General features: G+C 44.8%; 2 protein-coding genes across 5 annotated transcripts; both read left to right on the top strand.

Annotated features, from left to right (window-relative positions):
• The first annotated feature begins 9,120 nt into the window (after positions 1-9,120).
• On the top strand, positions 9,121-15,064 carry gale (UDP-galactose-4-epimerase). 3 transcript variants are annotated; one of them, XM_080513473.1, is made up of 11 exons: positions 11,338-11,443; positions 11,981-12,110; positions 12,230-12,354; positions 12,712-12,825; positions 12,959-13,135; positions 13,209-13,322; positions 14,159-14,225; positions 14,355-14,440; positions 14,539-14,616; positions 14,720-14,834; positions 14,990-15,064. In XM_080513473.1, the coding sequence occupies exons 2-11, from the start codon at positions 11,990-11,992 to the stop codon at positions 15,052-15,054; spliced, it is 1,062 nt and encodes a 353-aa protein (XP_080369599.1). In that variant the 5' UTR covers positions 11,338-11,443; positions 11,981-11,989; the 3' UTR covers positions 15,055-15,064. The 3 variants fall into 3 exon arrangements, with proteins under 3 accessions (XP_080369598.1, XP_080369599.1, XP_080369597.1); XM_080513472.1 differs by lacking the exons at positions 11,338-11,443; positions 14,990-15,064 and adding an exon at positions 9,121-9,250 and having other exon boundaries at positions 14,720-14,952; XM_080513471.1 differs by lacking the exon at positions 14,990-15,064 and having other exon boundaries at positions 14,720-14,952.
• Positions 15,065-15,808: 744 nt separating this feature from the next.
• On the top strand, positions 15,809-20,092 carry zbtb8a (zinc finger and BTB domain containing 8A). Of its 2 annotated transcripts, none has more exons than XM_080513156.1 (4): positions 15,809-15,908; positions 17,739-18,613; positions 19,160-19,329; positions 19,423-20,092. In XM_080513156.1, exons 1-4 carry the CDS (start codon positions 15,844-15,846, stop codon positions 19,738-19,740), a joined length of 1,428 nt encoding a protein of 475 aa, XP_080369282.1. In that variant the 5' UTR covers positions 15,809-15,843; the 3' UTR covers positions 19,741-20,092. The 2 variants fall into 2 exon arrangements, with proteins under 2 accessions (XP_080369282.1, XP_080369283.1); XM_080513157.1 differs by lacking the exon at positions 15,809-15,908 and adding an exon at positions 17,040-17,237 and having other exon boundaries at positions 17,743-18,613.
• The last annotated feature ends 276 nt before the right edge of the window (positions 20,093-20,368 follow it).

Raw genomic sequence — 20,368 nt, 5'->3', positions numbered from 1 at the left:
TAGAGGAGGTCAAGACTGCCTTGTTTGGAATGAGGGGGATGAAGGAGGAAGCGCACAGGAAAGGTGCCGAGAGGATGAAAACTTCAGGTGTCACCGACAAGTTTCCTTCTGCTCATACAAACGTATTTTGGGTTGTATTTTAGTGATCTGTCCACAGTCCACTTCAGTGTCTTTGCCAAGAAGATCTCTGACCTTTTTTTTTTTTTTTTTTTACAAAGACGATAACGTTCAGTTCTGCTTGAAAAACTCAGCCTGATATTTGGGTGTTCGGCGGACTTCCTGAGGTTTTTCCACAACCATTCATGTTGTAAACATGTAAACTGCTGCATTTATGACATTTAATTGTTACCATTTATATATACTTTACCTACTTCTTTTCTGTTTTTTTTTCCTTCTGTATCAAATTTTTTTTATGAGCAATTCTTCTTCTTGTTTGGTGGATTTTTGCCACTTTAGCCATTTTATGCATCATAACCATTTCGCCATTTTAGCTATTTTATAGCGGCTGTGCATTTCATAATGGTTGGAACAGTTTTAGCTATATTAGAGATGTTAAGCTTTTTTAACTTGTTTGTGATTTTATCATTTTAGCTGTTTTTCCTGTCTGTTTTTGAGTAGTTATCCGTTATTTGTAATTCTGGCTCTTTTGTCTACTTTAGCTGTTTCCCGCCAGGGAATTAGACAATTTTGGGAAAGCAGTGTTGTATGGACATAAACTAAAAGCAAACGGTTTATTTACTAGAATTTCCTGGGAGTCCTATAGAGCGGTTGAAGAGCCACGTGTGGCTGCAGAGCTGCAGTTTGCAGACCCCTGGCATGAACAAAGGCCCGGCCGGTATTTGATCTCATGACCTCCCCTCTGTGAGGCACTAACCAGTGCGACACCATGCAGCTCTGTTTTTAATATCATCAGACACCCAAATTTTGAAATTCAGTGGTTGTTTTCTCTTTTCGTGGACTGTTAATTCAAACAATCAAAGTATATTACATGAAAAACTGCATTTTCTTCTCATAATTTCTCATTTTAAAGACAAAAAAAGCACAAGAAAACATAAAAAGACAGCAAAAAGTTGCAGGTGTAATTGACATACAGGATTTTTTTTTTTTTTAATTGTCAAATATTGCATTTGCATCATTGACTGAATTCGATGAAATTTGTTCAAATGTTTTCTAGAAACAAAATAGTATGCGACGTTGTCTTATTTCACTACCAAAGGCTTATGGTGGCTGGTGTTTGCAAAACAGCTGCTTTAAAATAATCATTCAAGCACCTGATCAACACAATGTGTGAAATGTAATATTCTGTCATAAACCAGAAGTGGATAAAAGTGCCATCAGCACCCAAATTAGCAGCTTAAAAATGTGCCCTGGATTACATTGAGATGGATCTGAAATAAAGCCAGTTTTTTTGGCTCGTGAAAGCGAACTTTTCTCCACCTTCTGTCAGACGTGCTGTTATACATCGTGACTGTTGTTCCTAAAGAGAAAAGAATTTCCCTCCATTGCTTTGTGATAACTTCCTTCCAGGGGCGACAGACTTGACCTGCACACTCCTCCCAGAGTCACCTCCATTATTTGTCAGTGACAGCGGCCCTTCGGATGGCTGGGGGTGACCCAGCCCCCCCCCCCCCCCCCCCCCCCCCCTCCCCCGAAAGGTACGGGGTCGCGGACGTCCCAATCCATCTCTGTCTGCCAAGCGATTGATTGTGATTTAGTGCGCGGGGGGCCGGATGATGGCGGGGCTCCACTCTGATGAGCGATAGGTGGGAACCCTTTGACTCCCAGCACATGGCAAGCAGAGGCGAGGGCTGCGGCGAGAGGGGTCAGAGGCAGCTGGTGGGGGTAGCGTGGGGGTTTGGATGGAAGAGGTTTGCTGTGTGGATCACAAGGTGTCAGAGATAGGGAACAAAGCCCCCTCCCGAGCAAGGCACCCGAGTCTATCACCGGGCCCATCTATCACCCGTCCTGCTTCGTGGCGAGGCTCACGGTTGCTACCTAATTGTTTCATCATCGGGGGATCCATCAGCGGTGGAGACGCCAGAGAATGAAGAGAAGATGGGAGGTCACACCGCAAGCATGGGGTCTTTATATAGCATGAGGGGTCTTTATACCAGCTGGATGAAATAAGTGGACATCCATGAAAGAAAAATGGATCCAAAATAGGGCATTGTGTCCGGGGTTTGTCAAAGCTGCTTGAACACCAATATGTTTATACTTTTAAAATCTGCAAGCGCATATCGGCCTAATTAGGGCAGTAGAATCTGTCTTGTGTGAAGAGGGTATGCTTGACGTCCTGTCAGACGCTCCCATTTCCCAGCTCTCCTCCAAACATCAGCAGACACCAGGCAGCTGTGCACAATTCACAATGTGAGATTTTTTTTCTTCTTTTAATGTATTTAATTCTTATTACCCCAGAGCAGCGTTCAGACGGAGCATTCATCCCATTCCTCACTGAGCTTTTGTCTCCCAGCTCGGGTCTGCTGGTGGTTGCAAGCTGCTCTCAGATGGATGTTAAGCCCGGGCGCCTCCTCGCTTCACCGGGCCGCTCCGGCAGCTTAACTCTGTAATCAACCCGAGACCGGCCTTGTTCTCAAACATGCCACATTGCACTGCAATTTTCTTTTCTTTTTTTTTAAACAGGAGGTTTATCTGCTGTTTCTACCATTCGATCATCTGGTCCATTTTTTGACCTGCGGGACAGTTTGGCACACAAAAAAAAGGACCCTGGGGTGTTTTAATACTCATCTTTGTTTGTCATTAGGTCAATTAGAAATGACGAATCAGGGGAAAAACAAACACTTTGTCTGTACAACTTTATGTGGGCTATTATTGTTGGTTTTTGCTTTGTTGGTTTGTAGAATTATTATATTTCAAAAAGATGTGAAATGTTCAGAAACTGTGACCTCTCTTTGTGGACGTGAACCGTTTCACTGTAGAAGAATGACAGTTTGAAAGCACTTCACTCATCAAATACATGTGGCCTATTGTTTTTCTTTAGCATTCATACACTTTCTGCCCAACTGAGCAGACCTATCTGTAATGTTTTCAAAACCTCAAGTCCACAAAATTAGAGAGAAATTAATGTGATGCAGTGAGTTGGGATGTAAATCAAACCTTATTCCTTATTGATTTTAATTCAGAAATACAGTTTCAAATCAACACTTTGGATGTGTTCAGGAACTGTAGAGACCAATTGCATTATTATTAATTGACAATTAATTACTTCAAATGTTCAATTCTGTTCAGAATCATCAATCCCAGCTGACTATGGTCGGGGACAGGATACACACTGGACATGTCATCAGTCCATCACAGGGCATTCCCACAAATCTTGTAATCCTATTATTCAACATGAATGATCAAATGTCCACGTTCTTCACGTTAAAACATGATTCTTGATTTGCTGCACTACACAGAGTAATGACTTCTCCTCATATTTGACACGAAAACATATTTTATATGGAAACATCCTGAGCAAACTCTTTGCCTCACCAGTCTGTTCTTTAACATTGAACAATCTTCTTCCTTGAAGAAATGTTTTTCATTGACAGGCGTGGCTTCCTTGTGTATTTGCATTTAACACGACACATATTTCTTTTTCATTGTAACAGATAGCATTTTGTATTCACCTGTTTGTTGTTTCAAATGAGGATTTGGCGACCGAGGAACCCGCGTATTGTCAATCAGAGGAAGTTGTGTCGGCTGGGTGAATGTGTGGCCCGTAACCTGATCTGATGTTGAAAGAACAGGGACAGGTGCTCCAGCCAAACTAATCCATACATGCATGCGAGACACAGGTCATCCATTAAGGCAGATTGATTCAAAGCTTTAAAAGACTGTTCCTCAACAATCCACGGCCTGGCCTTACCTTTGCCTGTTGCCATGATACCAAATTGCAGTAATTCAAGATGGCCTGAATTGGAAAAAAAAAAAAAGGGAAAGGAATGCTCTGTGTTTGCCCAGCTAATGCTGGAAACATTTTGTCACACAACGGACGAGGGAACATTTCTGGAAATGATGGCTGAACTTCATGAAATGAAAATTAAATGACTGGGCGGTTTGCCAGCTGAAGAATTTGGTTCCACAAAAAAGATGTACAAGGTTTATTTAAAAACCAAATCCCAGATATACTGACTACATGAGAGTTGTGTGAGATTTGATATGGACTTAGCAGCCTGCGAAGCCATTTCACACAACAGCCTTCTGTAAAAAGCATATAAACCACAATTCACTTTTATTCAGTGTTATTATCAAACCCACTCACATAAGGCCCCAAATGCCAAATAAAGGTTTACAGGCAGAGGCCAGACATCTGCTGCGCTCTGATTGGTGGACGCGCCAGCAGTAGTCTCACCTGTTATCCACAGCCCAGTGCATGGTAAACACCCTTCCTCAGTCAGACCTGAGGGGAGGGGAAGGAGCCCATCTGGACAGCAGCATTAACAACTAGCTCTTTAACAATAGCTTCCAGGAAAGGGAGAAGGGCACAACAGGCCGTATCAGCCAATAAAAAGAGGCTATGCATGACATTTAGCGCCTGATGCGGGGCTTAGTGGTATACAGGTTAAACCACTGTCCCCACCAGCCCCTGGCAATAAAACAAAAAGGCAATCTCGCAGAGCGAGGGATCGAATGCCGTGCATAAAGCTGCCCGTTTCAGCTGCTGGGCTCATAATTTGTGTGGAAAGACGCAGACAGGGTGCATAGTTTAAAAAGCAAGAGAGGGAGGGTCATTTTCCTGGTGCTTTCACATAAACATCAAGTGAATTAACAGGCCAAATATTTATGCAAATACTGTTATTTTGCTCATATTGATAGCTGCCCTGGTGGGGAGGATGGAGTGTGACAGCTCATTTTCCTTTACCGATATGATTGGATGAGAGTAAAACGGGAACATGTGAGGCACAGGAAGGACAGGAGGTGTTGGGAGATGTAGATGTCAAAAGGAGCAGCACAGTCGGTGGAAATCCACTGAGGTGGCAATATCCGACTAAACAGTGCCATCTTGTGTTGACAACGTAAACACCAGGGAGGTCCAGCCTTGGTCCCAGAGAGTCTCTGTCCTGCATGTTTTCGCTGTCTTCCCTGCTTCAGCACACTTGAATCTCGTGATCATTCCATGGCGAAGCTGTTGTTGGTAAATGTGTGTTCTTCAGCTGCTTTCCCAAGCAGGATCCTCTGTGCTACAGCGACATGACATTTATGCCGGGAGGGAATAGAAAACATGCCACACGTGAGAAAACAGAAGGGAAATGTTTGTTTACATTGATGGGTAGAAATGTTCCCATCAGTGTAAAAAACTAATCTCATATCTCAGGGGTAAAGCAGCTCTCAGTATGTTCCCCAAGCTTTTCTACTAATATACACTTTTTTAAAACCTTGTAAACTCTTTGGGCTGGGTTGTCCTCATGTTAAAATGTCAAATGGGAATTGTTTGGTTTTTTTTTTTAAACCTTTCGCTCTCTCTTTCTTCCTAACTTCATATAGAGCTCATGTAGAGGAAGCTTGCCGGGGCTGTCCACATTACCTTCCCTCATTTACTCACAGAATGAGCCCAAACAGGTTAGGAGACCGAGGGCAACTCTGGTTTACGAGATATTTGATGGGTTTATTTTTACAATGAGGATGCAAGGGATGGAGACAAAGTCTGTAAATGAGATCTCCGGAATACAAAGAGGGATGTGAAGACTGAAAGGTTCGGGGTGGAGTTTGAACAGCGAGCAATGGGCTCTCTACAGCTGCTGGCACTAATGAGGATAATTACCCCAGTAATAACATTAGCCTATCTGAGGGAATGGAGGGGAAGGACAAGTGGTTGTGTACATGTGTGGGTGGGTATGTATAAGTGTGTGTGTGTGTGTGTGTGTGTGTGTGTGTGTGTGTGTGTGTGTGTGTGTGTGTGTGTGTGTGTGTGTGTGTGTGTGTGTGTGCGTGTACACGCCCACGTGCACGCACGCATGTGCTGGCTGCACGTGCACGTGCCTTTCCTTCTATCTCACTTGCGGTCTCTAACTCATTCCCTGAATCTCAATATCTCTTTGTTAGCCCACAATAATTGTATTTGGGCCTCATATCCGCCATATCAGATTTGAGTTTGTACAAGGTAATTAGCAGAGGAAGGGAAGCCTCCACACCAGGAGGACAAATGCCCCCATGACATCATTCTGGCTCCACTCAGGAGGGGAAGGTTTTTTTTTTTTCTTTCCCCCTCTCGCCCTCTTACTCGTCCTCATTTTTTCCTGTCATTCAGCTTGTTGAGAAAGAGCAATGAACTGTGGCAAAGATGTAGTACTGAGGGGAAAGTTGATGACATTGAGAACGAGGAGAGCCGGGATTAAGAAGATAAAGAAATGAAGAGCAGAGGGAGAGATAAAGAAGAAGAAGAAGAAGAAGAAGAAGGAGAAGGCGTGGAAAGTGATTTGATATGAGATGGAGGGTTTCTTTATTTCTACAGCAGGCCTGTAATCTCCAATCAGCTTTTACTAACAGACAGCGGGGGAAAGTTCCTGGGCGTTAATGCAGCCCGCTATTCAGAAGGAGCCGCCGTATCCAGCTGGGAGTCAGGGGATGAGGGGCGGATTAACCAGCACTCAGGTGGAGAGAGATGAAGAGAAATCAGACGGAGGCCCCGTGGACGGCCACACCCTCGCTCCCTCCATTCATCACTCTCTCTCAAATGTTCTGTATGTTTTGTGGGTGGAGTGCAGAGAGCAGGAAATGATACAAGCTTTAGGGTTGACTTTGCAGCTCTGCTTTCTATCAATCGTGTCCCATAATGAGACAAGTGAGGATGTTTCTCTGTCGTTACGCACATGACTTGGACGGGGCATCAAGCTGTGATTAGGGAAAAACCCTCATAAGTGATTCATTCTTGAATTATAGTAACATTACAGCAACATCAACATTCATGTCAATGATGTTGATGTCCTCAAACGAAACAGAGCCGCAACCAAGAATGACATAAAGCACAACCGGAGCAAACAAAGGGACAACAAAACTTAAATTTATGATGAAAACTCGAACATGCACTCGGTGGAGCGCATGCTTTCGCCAACGCGAACTGAGTGAGCATTGCTGGCATGATGATAGCCATTAGCTCGTAACAATGCTAGCAAGGTAGGTCAGGGAGCTACTGTGTGAAATACTGAGGAGGGAAGCATCTCCATGGCAACAGATGCTGATCTCCATGAGGTGCCCCTCCCATTCACTTTGTATGGGAAAAAAAAATTTCTGAAACAGTTCACCGTTAACCTCACAAAATCTAACCGATCGGTCCTTGGATGATGACAAATCATCCCTGAAAATGTCATCAAATTTGGGTTAATATTATTTGCGAAATGTTGGCCATATACATACATACATACATACATACATACATACATACATACATACATACATACATACATACATACATACATACATACATACATACATACATACATACATACATACATACATACATACATACCATTAAATTAATAAATACACGGAGATGAAAACATAACCTTCCCAGCCAACTTTGCTGCTCACCGAACTTCATTAGTTGCCCATCTCTGGTTGGCGAAGGTAACAAAAAGAGACAATACAATAGCAGTGGTTAGCACCTTGGCCTCATAGCAAGTGTTTGAGTTCGAGTCCAGGTTAGAACCACTGTGTGGAGGTTGCATGTACTTCCTCTGCATGTTATTCTGAGTTCCTCTGAGGTTGATTTGTCACTATAAAAGTTGCATGTGTGTCTCCCTGTACTTGTCTTGTGATAGTCTGGTGACCTTTCCAGAAAGTATACTGCCTTTACCCATATAGGCGATCAACTGATATAAAAAGGAAAATTTCCTACTCTCTAAATTACTAGTCCAAACTCCGGTTATTTTCTAAAGTACAGCGGCCTGCTCGCAAGCTGATATCTGCTTCACAGGGCCACTGCCTGTCTCCATGGAAAACCGTCAGGCCCAAGAACTGCCGATAAGAGGCAACATAAAAGAGATAGGGACTAGGAAGTTTTACTTTGCGTCAAGGACAACAGAGACATAATAAATGAAGAATATTCTCAGTTGAATTATTGCCTCAAAATTAATGAATCATCTGTTTTCACTTTCGCATTTGATCAACTTCCTTTCTAGTAACTACATATACAGTTTGCCACTAAAACCAACAGTGCACTGTTATTTCAAACTTGATATCTCAAATAAATGTTCAGATCAGACCTGGAACAGAGATAAATGGATTGTCTTTTGCTTTAAAAATCTTTCTTCCCATTCATTCTTGAAAGGGTTATGGACTGATTAAACAGACAAAGCTGATGTTGTTTCCTCATTGGACAGATTTGTCAAAAATTCACAACATCGTGCTTTTGCAAAAAAAAAAAAAGAATAAAAGAAGCACCCCAAGGCCCATTAATGAGACCCTGGAAGTTGTTCACTATTCGTAAAACTCTCCATAAGGAAACTGAGAATATCAACTTTTCTGAACTGATAAGAGAGTGTTTGTGCCCAGGGTTTCAGGATTTTCTCCCAATGAGCTTTGGGTTTGTGTTACCCCAGCTGGCAGCTTCTATCAGCTGGCAAATGTTTGGCTGGATCAAACCATCTGAGCCACACACAGAACCTTTCTCCTGACACACACGTGTGGGCTCCGGCTCAGGCCAACATCTCATATTTGGCAATTTCCTCTGGCACAGCAGGCCCTTTCCACAGTGAGTCTGAGCCCCGTCTGGGTAACGCCGCAGCCCCTCCACATTCACACACTGACCACCGCATCCGCAGCTGCCCGGCACTGGGGGGTTGGGGTGGGGGGGTGGGGTCGGAGGTGTTCATCGTACTCCCTGCAGGCCTCTCTCCTGCCACGGCCTCAGCCACCCACGGTGCTGCGCCCACACGCTCATGAATATTTAGGCACAAGGAGAGCTGACCCACATCTTTGTGCAAGAGACCCACGCTAACCCTGAAGCAGCCAGTTGAGGCCTTTAAATGTACAACATTAATAAGAGGATTTCCGCTGTTGCTGTTTTTTCCTGCTCTCCTACAGTGACAAGTTTGTGCTTTTCCTCCTCTGAGTTTTAAATGGTTCCTTCTGTCTTCTCTTCCTCTCCTCTTCTGAATGGCTGGATTAGTTTTTCTTATTATTACCTAATATCCCTGCTGGATGAAGTCTCCATGTTGTTTCCCCTCCCTTTGAGATTTCTTCATCAGCGCAAAGTCCTCTACCAACTGAGGGAGAATATCTGCAGTGGATAAAGAACTTCATCTCTCAGGTATCCAATTGGTTTCATGTGTTTACTCACGATTTCGCTGCATTTCTTCATGCGCCAGCGTGTCTGGGGTGATTAGGGCTAACAAATGGCACAGGATATAAAAGAATCTTGATCTGCAGGAGTCTGTGGAAACGAGTGTTTGCTCTTGAACTGGAAAGATGGCATGTGGTTATGGAACCACATCATAGGTATGGCTTTGTTGTTTTTTTATGGCCTCACATGAAATCTATTCTTACTCCCGATACTAATACTCCTCCACAAAGTCATTACTTCTCCACCATCCATTAAGCAAGCAATGCTAATAGGTTTTCCTATAGATTGTGCCTCTTATTATGGCTCTCTGGATATTATCTGGATAGACGCGCCACTGCAAGAGGACACAGTGAGGCAATATTTGCCTACACAGTATCATGTTCTCATTACTTTTTGTCATCTGTTAAGTTATTTTGCAGCTTTTTTCACTTTAGTCTCATGTAAACATTACAATGTGCAGCTTATGTGGGATTTAATGCATTTAAATATCATTACAATGCACTTATATTGCATTACATTATATATTTTTCGAATCAGTTGAAAAAGTACTTTTGTAAGTATTCAACAAAAAACAAAGATAAATTTAAAAAAAAAAAAAAAAAAAAAAAAAATATATATATATATTGTACACCTTCAGTGCGTGTAACAGTGGTGACTTTACGATTTGTTGTGCCTTCTCCAAAGAGCAAATCAAAGATAGAATTCTTGTTCGACCATGGATTTGTGCATGTCACAGATAACAGAATAGAGTGATATATGTAAAAGAAAATAATGATGCAGCATGCTTGATTAGTCATTCACATTCACTAATTAATCTCACATACATGTTTTGGGACTGTGGGAGGAAACCGGAGTGAAAAAACCACGGACACATGGAGACGACATGCAAAATCCACACACAAAGGTCCTTGCTGTTATTTGAACAAACAAACTGAGACCAGAGCACTAAACACTGCTTCAACATGTGGCCCAAATTAACGTAGAGACTTTTTGAATTTGCTTGTTTGTATCCACTGCTAAAATTATTGCTACACATTTATATGTGTTTGCAAATACATTTGCATAATGTACTTGTATATTCCTGATATTGACAATGGAGTTGAATTTGGTTTAAAAGTAGCTTGACTTTCATTTGCCACTTTGTTGTACCTCCACAAACAACGTTTCTTCACATCTCTCTGAAACTATACAGGCAAATCATTGAAACAATTTCCTCTTTTGGCCCTTTTTAAAACTAAATCATTGAATTATTTCCGGTCCAAACAGTAGTCAATTGATTCTGAGTTGATATGTTCATACTAATTTTATTAACTCATTACTTAGTTTGGTTCATGGTTGATCCATTTTTTTTAAAATAATTTCATTACTGTAATATTTATTGGTTGATACGATTTCATATAAGCCTGGGCTTCTTTCTCCTCATGCACAGTCAGGTTTTATGCCGTACAATTCTGTAGTATATTCTTATTTTGTGCAAATAAGAAGAAAAAAAACTTACTTTTTTTTTATGTTGGCTTCTTGTAATTTAGTGCAATATTAGCAACAAAACAGTAATTGTACTTGAGTACAAATGTACTCTTTTCACATTAGCGGTTGTTTCTTTGCTCACATAGCTGCACTTGTGTTTAAAGTTACGTGGCATTTCCAGATGTGGACTACAAACACCTCTCTGTTTGAATGGGCAGGGGGCGTGGCTGTGTGCGTAAAGTATGACGTCGTCGTACATGAGGCATGGACGTGGTGAGAATAAGGCGCGTGAAGCTAACGATTTGACGGAGCTTATTCCGGTTTCTGTTTCATATTAAAGGCTTCAAGCTGAATAATGTGATACTAATCTCAGTCTGTCAACAGTTTTGATTATCTTCCAGTGTAATACATTTTTAAACGGCAATATGACGAGCAAGAGAGAATGGGAATGAGAAATGTATCCTCTATAATGAATTTATGGACTCGCGTTGCTGATTATTTTGGCGGAGAACGGAAATACTACCGCCCCTCATTGGTCGCGTTGATTCGGATCCGCGTTTAACAGGAAGTAAGGAAATGTTTCGGGAGAGGAGATTAGACTTTCCTGAATGAAGTGACAGATAAAGCTCCATTCTCTCTGGACTCCTGCTTCTGGGCGGACTGAGCCACTTTACACTCTCAAAGGGAAATTCAGTAGGTATTTCACACACATGCTCTGTTATAATGAACGATGTAGCTTCATTTATCGCACAAGTTCGACCCTCTTTACAAGCAGTCCGCCGGGTTTGGTTGTATAAAGGAAGTGAAAGACTCTTTGCTTACACAATAATAGTTATTTCCAAAAGCTTGGAGTTGTTTATAAGCGTTTTACCAAAATCAGAAAGGGCAGAAAAACACATTGAAATTGAGTGTTTATCCTGAATAGCTACTCTTTCTTGTGTGATTGATCAGATCAGAAATTATCTTAATATGCAGCATTAATATGTATTAAGGTTACACTGAAAGTTGCTTGTGAAGTTGGAAGATTCCTGTTGTTGTCATAGTGAGGCAGTCTGCTGACGTGGGGTAAATGCTATCCAGGTGAGTTATGCACCTGTCAAGCCAACCTGAAATGTTTCAGGCGTGGTCAGAAACTTACCTCTCAACTCTACAGCTCAAGTCAAGAGAAACCCACAGGATGTTGCAGCAGAGTTTCTCGCAGAGGCTTGATTGTGCGTTTGAATCGAACAGGGCCGAAGGATGACCCAGAAGGTGCTGGTCACAGGTGGAGCAGGCTTCATCGGCAGCCACTGTGTGGTGGAGCTCATTGAAGCCGGATTCCACCCGGTCGTAGTCGACAACTTCAGCAACGCTGTCAAAGGTAAGCAGACATGCCCCGAATGCACGAGCGAATGAATAACTTCAGATATCATAAAAAATTACGACTTCAAAGACTGTTAACGATGTTCAATATCTGTGTGTCTGTTCTACATCCTGCAGCTGATGGAGAAGGCGAAGATGTGCCAGAGAGCATCCGCAGGATAGAAAAGCTTTTGGGCACCAGCATTGAGTTTCACAAACTAGATCTCCTGGACAAACCTGGCTTGGAAAAGCTTTTTGCAAAGGTTAGAAAGGGAAGACAGCTCAGTGATTCTGTTCGACTTGATACGTCTGTGTATTTGCACAAATGCCAGCGACGTTCCGCTTCAGTGTGAAATGTTTGACGTGTGAGAGATCACCATAAATGAGTAAATTAAGATTGTTCCCCCATCTGAATCACTGCGCGTAAAACAAACCCAACTCTACAAAAGTTATTGAAAGCTTTTCCCCGAGGTCCCAGTTCACCACTATAAATAATCCACAATTTAAAAAGAGTGCGACTCTGGTGGTGATGTAGTACGTTACCATATTTGCACATCGGTTATATGAACTCCCCCTGTCCCTCTCACATGTGTAACTGTAAGGTAAAATGTGCGTTGCAGCATCCATTCAGTGCTGTGATACACTTCGCTGGACTGAAGGCTGTCGGGGAGTCGGTTGAGCAGCCGCTGCGCTACTACAGAGTGAACCTCACCGCCACCATGAACCTGCTGGAGGTCCGTTTCTGTTTGCGTTCTCTCACCTGAGCTGACGCACCAGTTCCCGGCTAAACGTTGCACACCACTATTTTCATCATCTCGTGTGCAACCTTCCCAGATTGGAGCTCCCCGTGTGTGTGTGTTTGTGCAGGTGATGCAGGCTCACAGCGTACACAACCTGGTCTTCAGCAGCTCGGCCACAGTGTACGGAGACCCCCAGTACCTTCCCATTGACGAGAAGCATCCGGTTGGGGGCTGCACCAACCCCTATGGCAAGACCAAGTTCTTCATCGAGGAGATGATCAAGGATCAGTGTAAAGCTGAGAAGGTGATGATCGCAGACATATTAGGCGACGCACAAGTCAAGACGAAGTGTGTGACGAATGCGTCGGTGTGAACAGGACTGGAGTGCCGTGTTGCTGCGCTATTTCAACCCGATCGGAGCCCATAAGTCTGGCGAGATCGGAGAAGACCCTCAGGGTATCCCCAACAACCTGCTGCCATATGTCGCCCAGGTATGCAAACACATTAGAGCTGCAAAAGTGCATCTGATTGTTCATAATCATAATTATATGTAATTACAATTTCATATAAATGTAATAATAATTTGATCGTGTTTGAACACATGAACGTATATGTAGAGCGAGAATGGCCTGTGACCTTCTGGAGGTGGATTATGAGCACAGTGCATGAAGGTTTCAGTACAGAAAAGTGGCAAATCCACACGCGTCAATGCAACCGTCTGAGTGCTCATTGGGAACACAATGGCCTAAATTAGCGTCTGAAGGCTTGACACTTCAGTGATCAGCTGCAAAAGACTCCGAGTACAGGCCCCCCCCCCCCCCCCCAAAAAAAAAAAAACCTACAAAGCTGAGAGTTTTGCTGTTATAGTAACGTGGACAGCTTGTTTAGAACAGCAGCAGCTCCACGGGACGACACGCTAAGAGACATGGTAACCAAAGTCATGCATTTTGAATTAACTTTTGATTTATTTTATTTGATGTTTTTGATGTACAGCACTTTGGTTACCTTTTGGTTTTTTAAAGGTGCTTCATAAATAAAGATTGAATTGAATTGAATTTAATGCAATGAATGTAGTTTAAAGCACGGAATAGAGACAAATGGAGTAAATATCTAAACGCATGCTTGTGTTATGAAGCAAACAAAGGTGGTTAAGCGTTGTGTCAGTGTCGGGGCCCTGCAGGGTCACTGAGCCGCATGTTTCAGACGCCTCCCTCCCTCCACCACACTGGTTTTTAAGTGCGTCTCCATTGGTTACATTCATGCTCCATGATCCAGGATCAAGGTAAGACCACCTCTGATAATTTGCCATTATTTTCACATTGCTCAGGTTGCCATTGGGAGGAGAGAGCACCTCGGTGTGTTTGGAAATGACTACGACACCGTCGACGGCACAGGTAACACAGAGGATCTTTAAACCGCAGCCCGGAGGGTTCAACTGTGGCTTTTCGTGTATTTGAGTAAAGCTGAAATGTTTCCAAAAAGTCTCTCTCTCTCTCTCTCTCTCTCTCTCTCTCTCATTCCAGGTGTGCGGGATTATATCCATGTTGTAGATCTGGCAAAGGGACACATCGCAGCTCTGAAGAAGCTGAAGGATGACTGCGGGTGCAAGGTACATTTGTAAAAATAGAAAAACTGTTTCCAATGCATTTTTAGTTTGAGCAAACGGATGGTATTTACGGCGTCTCTTCTAATTGCGTGTGTCTGCAGGTTTACAACCTCGGAACAGGAAAGGGCTACTCCGTGCTCCAGATGGTGAAAGCCATGGAGAAGGCCTCAGGGAAAAACGTGAGGCACAGAAAAAAAAAAAAAACGTCTTTCTCTCGTCCAGGTTGTCGAGCTCAAGCATGGTCAGCCTTGAAATTCACCGCTCGCGCCATTTGTCTTTCAGATCAAGTATGAGATAGCCCCCCGCCGAGACGGAGACATAGCGTCCTGCTACGCCGAGCCCAATCTGGCCGAGAAGGAGCTGGGCTGGAAGGCCGAGTTCGAACTGGAAAGGATGTGTAAGGGCAAACCCACCGCACACCTCCATTTAATCTCACCCGATCCTCCTCCAAAAGGAAAACCTGTGTAGTTTATCGGACGACTTAGAGCTGTACGAGTCCCACCTCACCCCTGTAATCTCCCGGTATGATCTCTTGCATCTGTTTCCATGTAGGTGAGGATCTGTGGCGCTGGCAGTCCAAGAACCCCACTGGATTTTCCAAAAGTGAAGCCTCTTGATGCCCCCCCCCCCCCCCCCCCCCCCCCCCCCCCCCCAGCTGCTTGTGGTTAAAGCCTCTTTTTAAATAGCCAAAGCAAACCATCCACCTTCTCATTTTTTTTTTTTTTTGCACAGCACACGAAGCAATGATGAGACCTCAAGAGAAGCCGGAGTCTTTGTGTTGTGTCTTTTTCTTTTCTTTTGCTTCATCTTATTTCCAACTCCCTTTGTTTCTGTGCTCTCATTTCAAATCACTGTCCTCTGTACGTGTATGACGAATAAGAAGAATAAATTAATTTTTCCTACTGAACAGACTGAACCCTTGTCTGCGTGCAGTGTTCACGGATGACAGAAATGCATTCCAGATTATCCCGGAACTCTTTGATCGCAGGAATACAGGCTTGTCCTGGATGAGATACACCCTCTTGTAAAAAAAAAAAATAGGGCGAGCTGCTCATGAGTATTGAGCAACACGAGCAAAATGGCAATCCCTTTTTCATGTGAGGGCAAATGAAAGACTTTTTAACAGAGAATGTAGTGTCAGTTTTAGAGTGGGGTGTTCAGTGTTCCAGAGTGAAATTCTCCTCGCCTCCTGAAGGTGGGCTGCATTTAAACGGGCGCTGGGGCTTTAAATGGCTCCTTGAACCCTCGGGCACCCAGTTAATAAACACCCACGTCAGCAGAGCGCTCCAGTCCTCTAACCGGGCTTCGGTCTTTAGGGCTGAGCAGGAAGTGCCTGACTGTGGACCCTGGACGAGGTGGGGGGACGGCCGGGAGAGGGGAGAAAAAAAAAAAAAAACAATATAAAAATGGATATGGTGGCTGATTTGGGGGCGAGCAGACTCTATCGGGCGCCGGGTGAATCCAGTCACCAGTGAGTATATCGATTGATTTTTTTTTGTTGTTATTATTATTTATTTAATTAAATGGAGGTGGGGGGGGTGAGGAGTACCACGGCGTGGGGCGTAAGCGGGTCCTGCGTGCACCTCTCGCCTGGGAACGAGGCGCTCCGCTCGGGCAGCGGCAGCCGAATCCTCCGCGGTGTTCGCTCGCGCTCCGGACCTCCGGAGAGAAGTAGCGGCGGCGGCGGCGGCGGCTGAGGAGGAGGAGGAGGAGGAGGGGAGGGAGGCGGGGGTGGCGTGAAGGATGAAAACGGGCGTGTTAGCGCGTCGTGTCCCCAGCAGCGCAACACAAAGATAAACGTGTGTTGGTTTTTTTTCTCCTCCCGGCTCGCTTGCGCGCTCAGTTGCGGGAGGTTTGTCCTGTTTTTTCCATTGTGTGCTGGCTGGAGCCTGAAGTGGGCGTCGCTCCAGGACAGACTGGGCTGCTCTGCCCCTGGCTGCGCCGCTACCCGCTTTTTCTCTCTCGCAGGGGGGGACTGCAGCACTCTCGACTCGGTTTGTAGGTCGAACGGGGCTATGGGTGGTAGGAGCCGGGGAGCTCGGCGGACCGGGTTCTCCACCCCCCCGCCCCCCGGCGCAACCGGAGGGTTTTGCGGGCGGGCGTCGCGCCTTGGGTTTTTTTTTTTTTTTTTTTTTTTTTTTTTTATCGGGCGCCGCGGAGCCTGGCAGTGAACGTCGCATAGCTGATTAAAAAGGGAATGCGTGCATTTTGCAACCTGCTTTATAAAAAAAAAAAAAAAAAAAGCTGAGAAATGGGTCAATTTTAAACAATAACTATTGTCCAGATGAGGTTGCGGCAGATTTTAATACAATCTTTGGACTGTATGTCCGGTTTGCAGTGCTTCCCCTGTTTCTTCCCACCCGTGTGGTGCGTTTAGGGACACCAGCAGTTACCTGAGCGCATCAGTCCGGAGCTCCTTGTGGGACTATTGAGGCTTTGTCACCCGATGCTCTCTGACTGGAGTCGGGTGTTACCCATTCAAATATATTTGTGATTGAAGCATCATCCCGCAAATCACAACGCTTGAGAAAGTCAGGTGGGGAGGGAGGAACTCCGCGGCAAAGGTGCAATAATTGACAGCGACATCGATAATGTGATGTCGCTGCCTGTTAAAGTTTCTGCACTTTGTGCGATTATAGAATAAAAATAAGCTATTAGAGCAGAGCTGTCACACTCCTTTTAGTGCAGGGGAAACGTTTGATCTCCAGAGTGCTCAACCAGGAAAATAGTGACATAAATAACCTTGGAATGCACATTTTTGGGTCAACTCCAACATATCAGCGAAATGTCAAAAAGGCAAGTTCTGAATTTGCTGCATTTTGCAGCGATCAGCATGCACATTAATACACTCTCGCCGTCAGGGTGTGGCTTTAATGCCACTTTGTCCAAATGTAGCTGGCTGCTTGTGTTATGTCGTACAAAAAAACACTGCAAACCCAGTAAATGAATTAGACATGACAGTTACTTTTACTGTAATAAACAAAAATTTATTGTATTACTTTTTCTTTTTTTTAACATTTTAAGTGCATCAAACATTCCGAACTGGGCTCCTGATGGGGCGGTTTTAGCCTCGGGGCTTTATGTTTAATACCCATGTGTTAGGGAATCACTTGTCATGACAATTATGATCATTATTCCGTCTGTGTGTTCCACCTGCCAATAGATTCCTGTGCAGCATCAAAACCTGTGTTTAATGTTTTTCGTCTTTGAATAATGACAATCTCCCAACACGTGCAAGCGGTTTTCTTGCAGAGCAGCCACTCTGTGCTGCACGATGACTGTGCTGTCTCCTCTCCTGCAGGCAGCCCCAGCGGTGGTTCAACACGGCTGACATCACAGTGGCTCACCAAAGCAACCTGCTGAAGCAGCTCAACCACCAGCGCCGCCAGGAGCTGTTCTGCGACTGCAGCGTGCTGGTGGAGGGCCAGCTATTCCGGGCCCACCGCAACGTCCTGTTCGCCAGCAGCGGATACTTCCGGATGCTGCTGTCCCAGGGGCCCGACGGGCTGCCCGACTCCGTCAACGCCACCTTCGACGTCTTCAGCCCGGAGACCTTCACCGTCATCCTCGACTTCATCTACTCTGGCCAGCTGGACCTCTCCAGTCACAATGTGATCGAGGTCATGTCGGCGGCCAGCTACTTGCAGATGAACAATGTCATCAACTACTGCAAGAACTTCATCAAGTCCTCGTTGGACATCAGTCTAAAAGATGAAGACAGCGAGCGTTGCCTCAGCCTGTCGGAGACGTGCAGCTTCACCAGCGGCGCGGGGGAGGAGTCGTCGGAGCAGCAGCACCAGGGCCCCTGCTCGGTCAGCCCGCCGCCTGCCCTCTGGACCCGGGACAACTCCAGATCCCAGTCCAGCTTCATGGGGAAAGACCCGGACCTCGATGGTTCGGCCTCGGCACTGACGACGAATCCAAGCAGCCCCGCTAATGAGCTCGGCGTCGATGCGGACGACCTGCAAGACCCCCAGGACCCCCTGTACACCTTGCCTGGAGCGGAGCGTCGACGCGGAAAGGGGATGACCAAGAAGAGGACGCCCAACAGCTCTCGCTCCAGCCAGCACGAGGACCTGGACATTCAGGAGGCCAGGACGCAGAAGGCTGAGAAGGCAGAGGAGCTGTACGCCACGCTGCCGCCCATCGTGGGCGTGATCGGACATTTTAATAAAGGTCTGGAAACTTTGTTCAATCAACTCTGAAATGTTTTCTCAACACACGGTGACTGATATATCAGTCATTGTATACAGCTCCAATACTATGATCCACTGCAACCGTGACAAAAAGTCAATCTGATCCATATTAAGAACATGACCACATAGAAAATAACAAAGTATTAACTGCAGATTTGAATATGCCTCTGCTTTAATAACAACTATCATAGATCAAAAACCGGTGAAACTATATCAAATGTCTAATTTAGTCTTCTGGCCAACAAAGTTCACAAAATAAGTTGTCAAATATCTAGCAGGCAATGCATTGTGAAGGCTTAGAAGGATCACCTCACTTTGAATTTAATCAAATTAAATAATGAAAATCCCAACAGATGCTGTCATAACACAATAATATAGGATCAGCTGAGGTCTCTTCCACAAACAGTACGAAGAGGCAGTAAAACCGGTGAAGGTCCACCATCAGCAGCTGCTTTTTGAAAGAGGCCTTGGCTTTTCACAACCGATAACTCGAGAGTCTCAACGTCTTTCTCCGCTTCTCTTACAGACTCCAACCCCATTATGCGCTTCAAATGCCCCTTTTGCACACACACCGTGAAGAGGAAGGCCGACCTGAAGCGGCACCTGCGCTGTCACACCGGGGAGAGGCCGTACCCGTGTCAAGCCTGCAATAAGCGCTTCACTCGCCTGGAGCACCTCCGCAGCCATTTTGAAACTGTTAGTTGAGTCGCAGCCACAAGCCGACGCGTGCAGCGCCGTAAACAGGGCAGTGGCGTTAACATTTCCTCTTCTCTCGCACCGTTTCCGCAGATCCATCAAGCCAGGAAGCTGGTGTGCAGGAAGTGTAAGTGTCAGGTCACAGAGGAGACCGGGCATGTGGTGTGCGAGGGAACGCGGCGCTACCGAATGTGCACCGCGTGCATCCAGGAAGTGGGCTGCGACGAGATCCCCATGGAGAGTCTGGAGGGGTCCAACGAGGAGCCGGCCCTGTTGCTGGGCGTGGACGGGGAGGAGGAGGGCGACTCCAAGAGGGGCTGGATGGTGGCCGACGACGACGACCTGGCCGAAGACTCGGGGGCCGACCTCATCATCCAGCAGGTGGACGACAGCGACGAGGAGCTGCAGTGAAGTGTGACCAACAAGTGTGCGTGCAGCTGCAGGCCCAGATGTGGACTATGTGTTCGATGAAGCCATGCAATGACTGATCCTGATTTAAATACACACATTTATATGAATATATTAGTTGTTGACGAAGATTGTTGACCTTTGTGTTGAATGGAAAGTGTTTCTGTTAAGCTTTTTAAAGATATGCGGTTGCATGCATATTCTCTGTTTCCTTTACTCCAGCCACAGTATATTATACATGCATGAAAGAAGTCCACACTTTTGCTCACTTTTTGGACTTTCTGCTTTTAAGCAAAATGTGACATAGACTGAATGACGGCCTTTTTCTCCTTTTTTTTCTGTAGTGTCGCACATTTATGGCACTTTTGTTGTTTGTTTATGATATGCACTATGACAACCACAATTTTAATTTATTTGTTTTGTTTTTTACTTTTTGACACATTAAAGATATTTTTATACAATTGTTTCGGCATCTTTCATCTCCAACTTCAGTGTTTCAATAATTACATCAAGTACTGTACCAGGTAGAAATAAAGACTGAGTAAATATTCTAAAGATAAAACTGAAGAAAAGGAAATGGTTTTGCTTGGTCCAAAAAATATACACTTGAGATTATGAAAGGTATGTGAAC

This window comes from Blennius ocellaris (genome assembly GCF_963422515.1).
Source record: "Blennius ocellaris genome assembly, chromosome: 17".
Lineage (NCBI taxonomy): Eukaryota > Metazoa > Chordata > Actinopteri > Blenniiformes > Blenniidae > Blennius > Blennius ocellaris.
Note: the sequence above shows the minus strand (reverse complement) of the source record. Positions and strands in the feature narration are given on the sequence as shown.

Coding starts and splice junctions, on each gene's coding strand:
- gale (XM_080513472.1), top strand. CDS start 11,990: ATGACCCAGAAGGTGCTGGTCACAGGTGGAGCAGGCTTCATCGGCAGC. Junction 12,826..12,958: donor CCACCATGAACCTGCTGGAG/GTCCGTTTCTGT, acceptor GTGTTTGTGCAG/GTGATGCAGGCTCACAGCGT. Junction 13,323..14,158: donor TGCTGCCATATGTCGCCCAG/GTATGCAAACAC, acceptor CACATTGCTCAG/GTTGCCATTGGGAGGAGAGA.
- zbtb8a (XM_080513156.1), top strand. CDS start 15,844: ATGGATATGGTGGCTGATTTGGGGGCGAGCAGACTCTATCGGGCGCCG. Junction 18,614..19,159: donor GATCGGACATTTTAATAAAG/GTCTGGAAACTT, acceptor CTTCTCTTACAG/ACTCCAACCCCATTATGCGC. Junction 19,330..19,422: donor TCCGCAGCCATTTTGAAACT/GTTAGTTGAGTC, acceptor CCGTTTCCGCAG/ATCCATCAAGCCAGGAAGCT.